The sequence below is a fragment of the Primulina huaijiensis genome, chromosome 5, assembly GCF_012295235.1.
Source record: "Primulina huaijiensis isolate GDHJ02 chromosome 5, ASM1229523v2, whole genome shotgun sequence".
In the NCBI taxonomy this organism is placed as follows: Eukaryota; Viridiplantae; Streptophyta; class Magnoliopsida; order Lamiales; family Gesneriaceae; genus Primulina; species Primulina huaijiensis.
The window spans coordinates 6,465,168-6,477,955 of record NC_133310.1 but is presented as its reverse complement, the minus strand read 5'-3'; the positions used below and the strand labels follow the sequence as shown (position 1 = coordinate 6,477,955).

The window sequence follows — 12,788 nt, the reverse complement described above, 5'->3', positions numbered from 1 at the left end:
ACACATTAGAAAGACTAAAATCGTAAATTAACCAACATCATAACAAAAAAATGTACAAATTACATTATTAAAAGATATAATTGCCCTCATTATCTCTTGTCTAATGTAAACATGTATCTATATATATACACACATATATATATATAAATATATATATATATATATAATATGTGTTTGTGTGTGTGTAAATATATAATCAAGAGATATATAATATGCATACTTAACTTTTACTATCTTTAAAGTTATTTTTAACAAGTTATCAGATAATTTTATAAATTTCAAAAATTATATATTCTGTTATACGTATTCATCATGTACATCGTTGACGGATATAATATTATTAATGTGGAATAGAAATTGCAAAAAATTCAACTTTATGTACAATTTTTTAAAATATCAAATTATTTCCTCAAAGTCGCACATTTCCACCGCCTCTATGATGCATAAAATAATACAATTAGCAAGTTAGGTTTGTCTTGGATACCCAATTGTAATATTCTATCAGTCGTATCCATATATATAGGGTGGGCTTCAACTCCACCTATTTTTTTATAAAATAAATTAGTTTTAATTTATTTTATTTTATTTTTTAAGCCCCGTGTTTTTTTTTGAAAAAAATTCAGCCTTATGTTAAAAAAATTAAAAATAGAACTCTCACAAATCACATTTCATTCTCGCTTATTGTTTGGTTTATTATAGTAGGTTTTGATTTTATGTGACTTTGAGATAAAAAAAAAAAAATTCTACAACTCTATAATTATATCGAATATTTAATTGTAATTATTTATTTTACGATAATATTGACTAATGATGTATATGATTTTGAGTTTGGATCGATTTTTACTCTAAAATCTCTTGATGTAATTAGTTTTGGGGAAAATAATCAATTGGTTGAAATTTTTGAGAATTATTGATGTTACAATTATTGTTGAGCTTATATTGTCATTTTTCGATTTAAAATAACCAAAATTGAATAATTATGAGATTTGGAAAATAATTATTTGGTGTACATTTTTTGGGATGTTTAGATTTCTAGATACGTAATAATTAATTAGGGAATGATGAAAATAAATACAATTAAGATATTTTTAACAAAAATAACAAAGATCAATTATAGTCTAAAGTTGACCAAAATATTGGCTTCAACCGAAATAGCGATCGAACTGAATTAGTTTGAAAAATCGATTCGTGTTTACTAGAAATTTTGATTTCAGTTTTAAAAATATCGGTTAATTCGGTTTAGTTTTTGTTTAAATATAAAACTTGATTAACTAGCAAACTAAACTTTTATAAAAAAAAAATATTATTAAAATTTGATAAAGTTTATTCAGATATAAATATTACAAATTTCTAATAAAATTTTATTGAACAATAGAAATAGACTTGAAAATATTTTTTTTAATAAATAAAATTTAAATTTATTTAATTCATTTTTTATGTTACATTTTTTTATTAAAACTTTATATTTTTTTAAAAAATTGTATAAGTTTGGCTATTCGGTTTCCGGCCGAAATAACGGATTTCTCGATTTAGTTCATTATGTTTAGTAGTAAAGTTCGGTATATTCGGTTTAGCTTGTGGATAATTTGATTTTATTAACGACGGTTCGATTTTAGTCGAATGATCACCCTAATTATTACTAACACAGGGCAGAGCCAGCCACATGTATTTTTGAATCTTGGCTCCGCCCTATATATATGTGTGTATTATCTTTTAAAAGATATCCAAATAAGAGTCATGGCAAAGTTTAAGATGCTTATAGTGTTTATCCTTTACTCTGTCACTCATGCGATTGTGGCATCGAGCCAAGGCCCTCAACCGGTAGGTGCATGGTTTCAAGATCTAAATATCAACAATTTAACATGGAAACGGACTATCATTCAGGTATACGTTCAAGACGTTTTAGGTGGTCCGGGACAAACGGTTTATGAAATAGCGAGGTCTAACATCACTTCAACTTCACCAACATTGTTCGGACAATTATTTATGTCCGATGACTTGCTAACTGAATCACCTGACCCAAGTTCCAAACCACTCGGCCGCTCGCAAGGGTTGGTTGGCTTTTCCGACCTGAATGAATTTTCATTATACGTAAGTGTCAATTTTTTCTTCAATGGTGGTCCGTATAATGGTAGTACGATCTCTGTAATGGGGAGGAATCCCATACTGAATGCTGCTAGAGAGTTATCTATTGTTGGCGGTACCGGAGTTTTTCGGTTGGCCCGTGGTATTGCTGTAGCTAGCACTTATATGAATTACAACGCAACTGGCTATGGTATCCTCAAATATGTTTTATATGTCACTTCTTTTTGAGCATGCATGTCGCAATGACTGTAATCTCGTTGTTGGATACTTGTCCTTTCTTTTTTTCCCCGAAACCGTTTGATGTACTTGTTTTGATATATATGACGCTTGTAAGAAAATAAAGTTTATAAAATAAAGGATCTTGATATATTTAATGGTAGTGTAATTAATTATGTAGTATTTGGTATGTAAGTGGAGATCATGGAGCTGTGAGTCTTTAGTTCAATCAATATCTCTTGAATCGTGTAATTTTGCCTCTGATAAAAGCTTCTAGTTCTTCTTTTAAAAGAGATTCGAGAAAAGATGGTATAGGAAGACGTATTCCCAGAACGAACAAGATACGGGCAATTATGGAACAACGATCTTGATGTACTTGCAATGGCCAACATTGTAACACATATTTCACAATCATCTTATCATTAACTATCTTTCAAATCTATCAATATTTCAATTTAGCAACTTTCCAATGTCACCTTATTTAAACTCAAAAGATTAACAAACAATAGAATTTAATTATATATCCTTCAGAAGCTAAACAAAAATCAACATAGCTTATATGCAACTTACAAACAATTAGTATTATATTTTATCTGCGGTTTGTCAAGGGTGCATGCATGTTCTTAAAATTTGAAAACATAAGGAGTTAATAGATATTTTTTTCACGGGTTAGAGAGTTTTAAATAATCTCGTAATTTCGTGATATTTGGATTAAAAAAATAAAGCATGAACAAAAAAGTTGAATTCACTTGAAGAAAGTTGCAATTTAGAGAAGTTAGGTCGAACTCCTAATTAATCCCTTCAAATTCTTTGAAATGGTAAGGCAAGTTAGATCGTGGATTCTTTAAACAAACGAGATAAACGCTTGCGCATATCCTCTTCTAATTCCGATACAGGCACTCCAGCTATGTTATTGAACAATTTAGAGACATTAACATATGGAATGGTCCTCCGTCCTTCGAATATGAAATCGAAACTTCTTCATATTTCGAGTTCTCTCGAACCACTTTGTTTCTCTCAAATACATGACTTGGGTCTTATACATATCATCTTAATTGTGAACGTGGACCATAAGTGCGATGGTTTACTTCACGGGCGAGGTCTCTGGTTCAAGTCTATAATGGCCCAGCTGCGTCAAGGAAAAGAACAATAATAGAAGAAGCATCTAACTACTTCGTGCATGCTCCATTTGGCTCAAGGGGATATAACTTAGTTGGTAGAGCTCCACTCTTGCAATTGAGTTGTTGCAATTACGGGTTGGATGTCTAATTGTTCAGGCAGAAATGATAGTCTCTTGTACTTAAACCGATGGCTCATTTTTTCCAAGTAATAGAGAAAATGACTAAAACATGTTACTGAAAGACTCTACTGAGAGAAAGGAACAAATTGAGGATGTGTTTGGCTAAGATTAAAGTGGATCCAATTAATTTGGTCAAGCCCAATTGGATGAATTGGTCAGCAAAGTTAAACAAAGCCCCATTAATTATTCAAAATAATTTGAATCTGATTGGTTGGCAAGCAGTTCAACTGAGATGTTCGTGGTTGATGATAATAGGTAATGACAAGTTGAGCAAGTGAGTCAGGAAACTATTTCATTCACCTTTCAGCAAATTTTATTATAATTTTTATGTCTTGTGAATTCGTACTAATTTGTAAATACATATAATCATGTCGATGGTTTATATATCCTAGTGTCATTTTCAATATTTCTCTTTGTTTTTTCGTATTATTTTCTTAGGGGATTATAACTTGGTAATCAAAATATTCTATAAAAATTCCACAACACTCTCAACTTACTCAGAAATATACCACAAAATGAGGTGTCGAAAATTCATCAGCCAATTTTTCGTTAAAATTCAGAAATCGCTATTGTCTGGGAAGGGAATAGTGCCGGAAAACTCGTTTTTCAGTTACTGTTTTCACTCCCAATTTCCGTAACTTTGCTTACCGTATTTCACCTTAGTATAAACACGAAAGTCGTTCATTGTATATCATACTTCTCATTCATGTCTTTGGTTTCCCGGAATCTGCCTCGAGAATAGTGTTTTCCGGCAGCCAAATTCGGGGTGTGAGTTTTACTAGTTTTTCCTTTTCTGGCATGTTTCAGCTGAGAATTTCAAAAAACTTACAACATAAGAGTTGTAGAAATTGTATTTTAAGTTTGCTGGAAAAAAACTTGGCCGCATTTTAAGTTTGCTGGAAAAAAACTTGGCCGCGCGTGGTGGCTGGAAGCCGGCCACGCGCCGTCGAAATCGGCGCGTGTGGTACACGCGTCGGCGAAAAACCAAGATTGCATTATTCGAAGCATGCTCTATATTATTCTAGGCTACTGTACAAGTTTCGTAAATTTTGGATGAGTATTGCATTTACTGTGAATTTTTTAAAAGAAATACTATAATTTTCGGATATGATATACTATCTATATGATCATATAAACCTTTGTATAAATGTTCATAGCCTTCAATAGTTGAAAAATATATCATTGGAAGTAGCTATGAAGTTTTATAATTTTTATCACAAGTTATTTATTATGATTTTGTGAGTTATATATTAAATGTTATATATATCGATTAATGATAAAATAATTTCAAATATTATCTATTTTGAATTTTTTTCATTTAATATTATAATAAGAGTTGTTATAGGAAATATTGTAATTTTTGGAGCCAAATATTAATTATTGTAAATTTTAAAGATATTTTTGACGATTAGAAAATAATTTTTACAAAGAAATATTAAATAAATAAATAAAATAATTTTTATGAACTTTTAGTTAATAAATAAAGTTTATAAAGTTATATTCTTTATTTTGGTAAAAATTTAAGGATAATCTAGATCAAAAAGTGTTTACTATACTAATGATAATCTCATTGGTCAATAGGATTGACTTGAACTTGGAACTCTCACTCTCATCCATAGTAAGTCTCAAGGTGAGGAAATTTTTTATCGTTATTTCTATATAGCCTTGGGCATTTGGCCTGAAAATTATGATATGATATATTATATTCTTTAACGATATTCACTATGGATTATTGATTTCTTACGCCTGTGCATAAACTTTGTATCTTTGAATCGTGTTGATGCATATGAAATATGCCTCATCCTGAATGTCCTTTTCAATCCTACTGACTCCTTATTCATGTCGGTACTACCTTTCCGAAATGATTGAATGCTTCAATGTAACATTCTCATTGTAATATCATCATACTAGATGTGATTCTTATCAAACTTCCACTGAATGAAGTTTTTTTTATTCATCGAATATATGAATGAATGACTGAATGATAAGGTGATTGACCAAAACAGAGCCCTGGACAACGAAATTTGGTCTGGAGATTGAGTCCATTGAACAACGTAACTTTGGTCCGGGTATATTAGTTTACTTGGCTCGTTATTCTTTACTAACCATTATTTTTGTATACTTATATAACCGGATGTTGATCCTTTTGTCTATTGTATCATTCTTTCAAATTTGAGTATCATATTTACCTTTATTTAATTTTCACTAATTCCTTAAAGACTTAACATCTCTATTTTTTTAATCTATTGTAATTTCCAGAGCCAGGTAACCAGGATTTGGATAAATAAAGAAATGTCGATGTATGATCCGCCAGTTGTTCTTTGGAATAAATTGCTGGAAGGCATAAATAGTCATTTAGTCTATGAGTCAGTTTGTCTGAAATGTTTACGTCATTGTCACTCTTACCGTCTATGTTAGTTTGGACATGTAAAACTTTATCGTAATTTACTAGTACTTGTTCGTTTCGCTTCCGCTAATAAAATTCTTTAATAGTTCATATTACTGTTTGTGATACTTCTAAAGAAACAGATTTCTCTTATGAGGTATTATTAGGGAATGTGGCATTCCTTGATGTCTAGTTTCAAGACAAGGTGTCACAGAGGTGGTATCAGAGCCGCATCAGGCTAGGATAGGTTACCTAGAAGGATAAACAAAAAAATATATAATTCTTTTAATATATGCTAATCATTAATTATCGTTTCCATAAATTTATTGATTTATCACAGGATGTCCGACTCTACCAGTAGCCAGGAAGGTTGTTTAGACACTATTTATGTCCGTACAGATTCCCCAACCTTGACTTTCACACCTGGAGATCGAGGTTTATCGTATTATCCCGACCATGTTACTCTTCTGATTGCTGAGGATCGTGATAGAGTGAGGGCCGCTAGGGCGACTGATCGAGTCCTTTTTGAAGAGGAGATTTATCGTTGAACTCGAGAGAATCAAGACATGAGGAACCAGTTAGCTATTTATAGATGGCACATTGATTCCATGTGGATTCCGGAGTATTATCCCACTCCTTGGATGATGCACTGATGAGACAGATTCCACCCTATAGGAATGACATAGGTCGAGCGGTGTACGAGAGAGATAGGATGATCTTGAGTCTATCTGAGTTACACGGGTTTGTTGATCGAGATGTGAGAGCCCTGCAAAGAGCAGAGTATTACTCTGAGATTCATTTTTATTATATTCTTACTCAGGTTCGTACTATGTTCGACTATGCTATTTATGGGTTAGAGCCAGTGTTAGCAAGTATTACCAGCTTTCGAGATGGAGCAGGACCTAGCAACATTCCTACCAAGCACCTAGCTATTGATCCACCAGTCGTCCCACCAGTTGATCCACCAGTCATTCCATTTGCTGACCCACCAGTTGTTTTTCTTTCTGATCCACCAGTTCTTCCTCTTCAGGAGCCCGAGTTACCCCCATTAACACCAGCTTTAGAGGAGGATGGGTGGCTGACAGACCCCGAGTACGAGTCCGACCCAGAGAAGTTTCCTGATGAGCTGCGATTGATAGTGCAGCTAGGACCATTTTGGGGAGAGGACCCTTTACCTTGCTTGGAGATATTGCTGATGATGTTATCATCGAGATATCAGATGATGAGGTTGCATCCGTCGCCGAGTCGACTGTTACCACTGAGGATTTGTTCTAGACTTTGATTATTAGTTGTATTGTTTTCATGAAATAAAAAAATCATCACCTTTTTTCTTTTTTTTTTTATCAATTAACGATATCTCGTATTAGTAGGTCTCTAGTAAACTATTTGATGTGATATTTTTTCTGACTGGATGGTAAAGTCTTTAGTAGTTATCGATTTTTCTCTATAAATAATGACTGCTTTTGTATGATAATTATATCATGGTATGTGTTATTGATTAGCTTAAACTGTTATTGCACAAATTCTTATTTATGAAAGAAAATTCCCACTATAGCATCTTCATGGCATCTTCGAATGGAAGCAACCAAGAAAGGAGCCAAGAAGAGCAAAATCATCAGCGTATAGAGGAGCGCATACCACAAGAAGAACCTAATCCTCGCCATATTCAGTATTGCCAAAATCCACCAAGGAACCAGGATACGAGCGATCGGACCTTTGAACGTTTCCTTCGATTCAATCCTCCAAGGTTCCAAGGGACCTCGGATGCAACCCAAGCTGAGTCTTGGCTGACCAAGATCAAGAAGATATTTTCCCTTCATAACCTCTCTGATGAACAAAAAATAAATCTATATACCTACCAATTCGAGGATGCTGCATACAATTGGTGGAGAGTCACATATCATCAGTGGAACCGAAACAATACCCCCAGAACATGGGAGAACTTCACAAAAGAATTCGAAGGAAAATATATTACCCAAGTTGTGTGAAACGCTCGAGAAAGGGAGTTTATGGACCTAGTTCAAGGATCTATGACAGTAGCTCAGTACGAGGCTGAGTTTTACCGCTTAATCCACTATGCCCCTCAATTCATGGAAGACAAACCAAGGAAGACGAGAAAGTTCGTTGAAGGGTTAAAACTAGAGATCCGCCGGTCAACGCTATCCTCTGAAGTAACCGATTAAAATATCGCAGTCAACCAGGCTCTACGAGTGGAATCAGAAAGCAGAACGCTCCTTAAGAGAGAAGAAGAAGAACAAAAAAGATTCTGTAACCCCAATTTTCCCCGAAAATAACAAAAAGAAGATGAGATATGGAAACAAGATTCAGCATGGCAAGGAAGAAGGACCATCAAAACAAAATTTTCGAGAAGGAACTAACTAGCAAAGATGCGGATACTGTGGGTTAGCCAATCACAATGAAGACAAATGCTGGAGAAAGAATGGGAAATGCTTGGTTTGTGGAAGTTATCAACACCGTATTCAAGAATGTCCACAAAAATCTCGGCCTTTACCAGCTCCAACTGCTCAAAAACGGAAGATTCCAGCTAAAGTTTTTTCACTCACAGGAAATGAAGACGATATCGATCCCACTACTGTAGTTGAAGGTACAATTCTTCTGCTTTCAAAAACTAGAAAAGTTTGATTTGATCCTGGAGCGACACACTCCTTGGTTTCTAGCACTTTTGTTCACCATCTAGAGACACCATCTGTAAAGCTACCATATATCCTGGAAGTTAGTTCACCAATGGGAGATAAGTTACTTAGTGAAGTTCTTTACAAAGACTGTCCTCTAGAAATTGATGGGGAACATATATGGATGATTTAATTGAGCTCCCTATACAAGGTTACGATGTCATTTTAGGGATGGACTGGTTGGTTAGACACCAAGTGCAATTAGATTGTTATTCCAAAAAAGTAAAACTCTGAAAATTTGGAAACCACAAGGTGGAGTCTTTTCCTGTAACACCAAAAGTTGCCAAAGAAGCTCAGGCTATCAAGGGATTTCTAGCTTATCTAATCAATAAGCCACATGATCAACTTAAGGTATCTGAAATCTCTGTTGTTCAAAACTTTACCGAGGTTTTTCCGGAAGAAATAAATTCCTTGCCTCCGCAAAGAGAGATTGAGTTCTCCATCGAACTATCACCCGGAGCTATGCCCAAATCCAAGACCCCATACCGAATGGCACCTGCAGAATTAAAAGAATTAAAGGTCCAATTACAAGAGCTTGTTGACAGAAAATACATACAACCCAGCTCATCACCTTGGGGAGCCCCGGTTTTATTTGTGAAAAAAAAAGATGGCACCTTAAGACTATGAATCGATTATCGAGATCTAAATAATGTCACTATAAAGAACAAGTATCCACTACTGCGTATTGACGAACTGTTCGATGCTTTTCAAGGATCCAAAGTTTATTCGAAGTTGGACCTAAGGCAAGGATACTACCAGCTGCGGATTCGACAAGATGATATACCCAAGACTGCTTTTAACACTCGGTATGGTCACAACGAATTTTTAGTGATGCCGTTCGGATTGACAAATGCGCCAGCTATTTTCATGGATCTAATGCATCTAGTCTTCCAACCCTATTTAAACAAATTTGTAGTCATTTTTATTGACGACATCCTTGTTTACTCCAAAAGCAAGGAAGAGCATGCACATCATCTTAGGACAGCTCTCCAAACACTAAAGGAAAATCAATTGTATGTTAAGCTCAGCAAATGTGAGTTCTGGTTGGATAAGGTGACATTCTTGAGCCACATAATTTCCAGGAATGGTCTTGAAGTAGATCCTACTAAGATAGATGCAATAATGCAGTGGAAGCAACCATGTAATGTAACTGAAGTTCGAAGCTTTCTTGGCCTAGCAGGATACTACCGAAGATTCATCCAAGACTTTGCAAAAATTTCAGCTCCACTAACCCAAATTACTCGCAAAGATAATATGTTCCAATTGAACCAAAGGTGTGAAGAAAGCTTTCAGGAACTAAAAAAGATGCTTACTAGCGCCCCTGTCTTAACCCTACCAGAAGGGACAGAAGGGTTCACGGTTTACACTGATGCTTCCAAAGAAGGATTGGGTTGTGTATTGATGCAAAATGGGAAGGTTGTTGCCTATGCTTCAAGGAAGTTACAGATTCATGAGAATAACTATTCGACTCATGATTTGGAGTTGGATGCAATATTATTTGCCCTAGAAAAATGGCGGCATTATTTATACGGTGCAATCTTTGACATTTATACTGACCACAAGAGTTTGAAGTATTTATTTACTCAAAAGGAGTTAAATATGAGGCAACGTCGGTGGATGGAATTCCTAGAAGATTATGATTGCTCTATACTATACCATCCAGGGAAGGCCAACGTGGTGGCAGATGCTTTGAATAGAGCCAGTATAGCCCATCTTGGAGGAAGAGAAACTAACCAAGTCAAGTCTAAAAACTTGTTACACATATTTTCACGTGGTCATTTAGCAGGACTAAGAGTCGAACCAGAATTCAACGCCAGAATCAAGCGAAGTCAGGACATTGATCCCGATGTAATTAAGCTGAAAGAGACCGAAAAAAGGGCAAGATTCTGATTTCACCACCAACCCTCAGGGTATATTTTGCTATCGTAAACGGATTTATGTACCCGTCTCATTAAAAGAGGAAGTTTTGGAAGAAGCTCATAGATCTCAATTCACCAACCATCCTCGAGGAGCCAAAATGTACTAGGACTTAAAACAAAACTTTTGGTAGAAAGACATGAAACGAGATGTTGCAGATTTCATAAGGAAATGCCTTACATGTGAAATGGTGAAGGCAGAACATCAAAGACCATCAGGGCTTTTACAACCTCTTCCCATTCCTGAGTGGAAGTGGGATCATGTAACCATGGATTTTGTGTTAGGGTTACCTCTCATGAAAGGAGGCCTTGATAGTATCTGGGTTGTGGTAGACCGTTTAACAAAATCCGCTCACTTCATTCCAGTGAGTAGTAAAGATGGAGTGGAAAAACTAGCTGGTCTATACCAAAAAGAAATCATTCGTTTGCATGGGATACCCTCAACAATTGTTTCAGACCGAGATCCAAAATTTACATCCAGATTGTGGAAGAAGCTTCAGGAATGCCTTGGAACAAAGTTGAAGTTCAACACATCATCTCACCCTGAGACAGACGGACAATCTGAAAGAACTATCCAGACCTTGGAAGATATGCTACGCACCTGTATTTTAGATTTTTGAGACAGCTGGGGAAATCATCTACCCCTTATAGAATTTGCATATAATAATAGCTACCAAGCTACCATTCAAATGGCTCCTTATGAAGCTTTATATGGACAAAAATATCGTTCCCCTCTGAACTGGGATATTGAAGAATGGCGGTGCACCAAAGATGGGAAAACTCGTTCCATAAAGCTAGATATTATACAAGAAGCAATTGATAAAGTACATGCCATCAAGCAAAGAATACAATCAGCTCAAAGTCGACAAAGGAGCTATGCTAACAAAAGAAGGAAAGACTTGGTATTTACAGTAGGGGACCAAGTACTCCTGAAAATATCTCCTAGGAAAGGAATCCGAAGGGCTGGGAAAAAGGGAAAGTTACAACCTCGTTTTGTAGGTCCTTTTGAGATGAAAAGAATAGGACCTATTGTCTATCAACTGCAGCTACCTAGGTCACTATCTGGGATACATAACACGTTTCATGTATCCCAATTAAGAAAATGCTTCACAGACTCAACACCCATTGTGGACCCGGTGCATGTAAACCTAGAAAGTGATTTGACTTACGAGGAACAACCTGTTAGGATACTTGATCAGAAAATCAAAGAACTTCGCAGAAGAAAAGTTCAACTCGTCAAAGTGCTCTGGAGGAACCAAAACATTGAGGAAGCCACTTGGGAGAGAGAAGAGGATATTAGACAACAATACCCAGAGCTATTCGAATCTGGAGACTAGATTCCTTGAAGGTGGTATTACTAATAATTTTTTATTTATTAAAAATAAAATAAAATGAAATAACTAATATATTATATTTATATATACACAATCATACATGCATACATACCTACATACCATCAGCATAGTTGCTTAACCAACACACCACCTCCTTTCTTGCCCAACCGGTGATCGAGATTTGTTCATCATAGATTGGAGATAAGGCTTGATCATTGCCTATAAAATGCACCCTTCACCTAAGGAATTTCAAGAGTTCTCAGCCTGAATTTTGGAGTTTAAGGAGTGGGTCTAGTATAGGGTGGAGTGGTGAGAGTTTATAGCTCAAAAAGTAGATAAAATGGGTCAAAAATATCTTTATATACCCAAAACCTTCCAAATATTCTATAAAAATTCCACAACACTCTCAACTTACCCAGAAATATACTACAAAATGAGGTGTCAAAAAATCGTCAGCAGATTTTTCATTAAAATTCAGAAATCGTTATTGTCTGGGAAGGGAATAGTGCCGGAAAACTCATTTTTCAGGTACTGTTTTCACTCCCAATTTCCGTAACTTTTCTTACCGTATTTCACCTTAGTATAAACACAAAATTTGTTCATTGTATGTCATACTTCTCATTCATGTCTTTGGTTTCTCGGAATCTGCCTCGGGGATAGTGTTTTCCGACAGCCGAATTCGGGGTGTGAGTTTTACTAGGTTTTCCTTTTCTGGCACGTTTCGGCTGAGAATTTTAGAAAACTTATAACATAAGAGTTGTAGGAAATTGTATTTTACGTTTGCTGGAAAAAAAACTAGGCCACGCGTGGTAGTCGGAAACCGGCCACGCGCCACCGGAATCGGCGCGTGTGGTACAC

The 12,788-nt window shown here is 35.4% G+C and overlaps 1 protein-coding gene across 1 annotated transcript; it reads left to right on the top strand.

Moving 5' to 3' along the window:
* Positions 1-11,285: 11,285 nt before the first annotated feature.
* On the top strand, positions 11,286-11,933 carry LOC140977591 (uncharacterized). Its single transcript, XM_073442347.1, has one exon. The coding sequence runs from the start codon at positions 11,286-11,288 to the stop codon at positions 11,931-11,933; it is 648 nt and encodes a 215-aa protein (XP_073298448.1).
* Positions 11,934-12,788: the final 855 nt, after the last annotated feature.

Bases quoted from the DNA above. Each gene is read 5' to 3' on its own strand.
- LOC140977591 (XM_073442347.1), top strand. From the start codon at position 11,286: ATGGCTCCTTATGAAGCTTTATATGGACAAAAATATCGTTCCCCTCTG.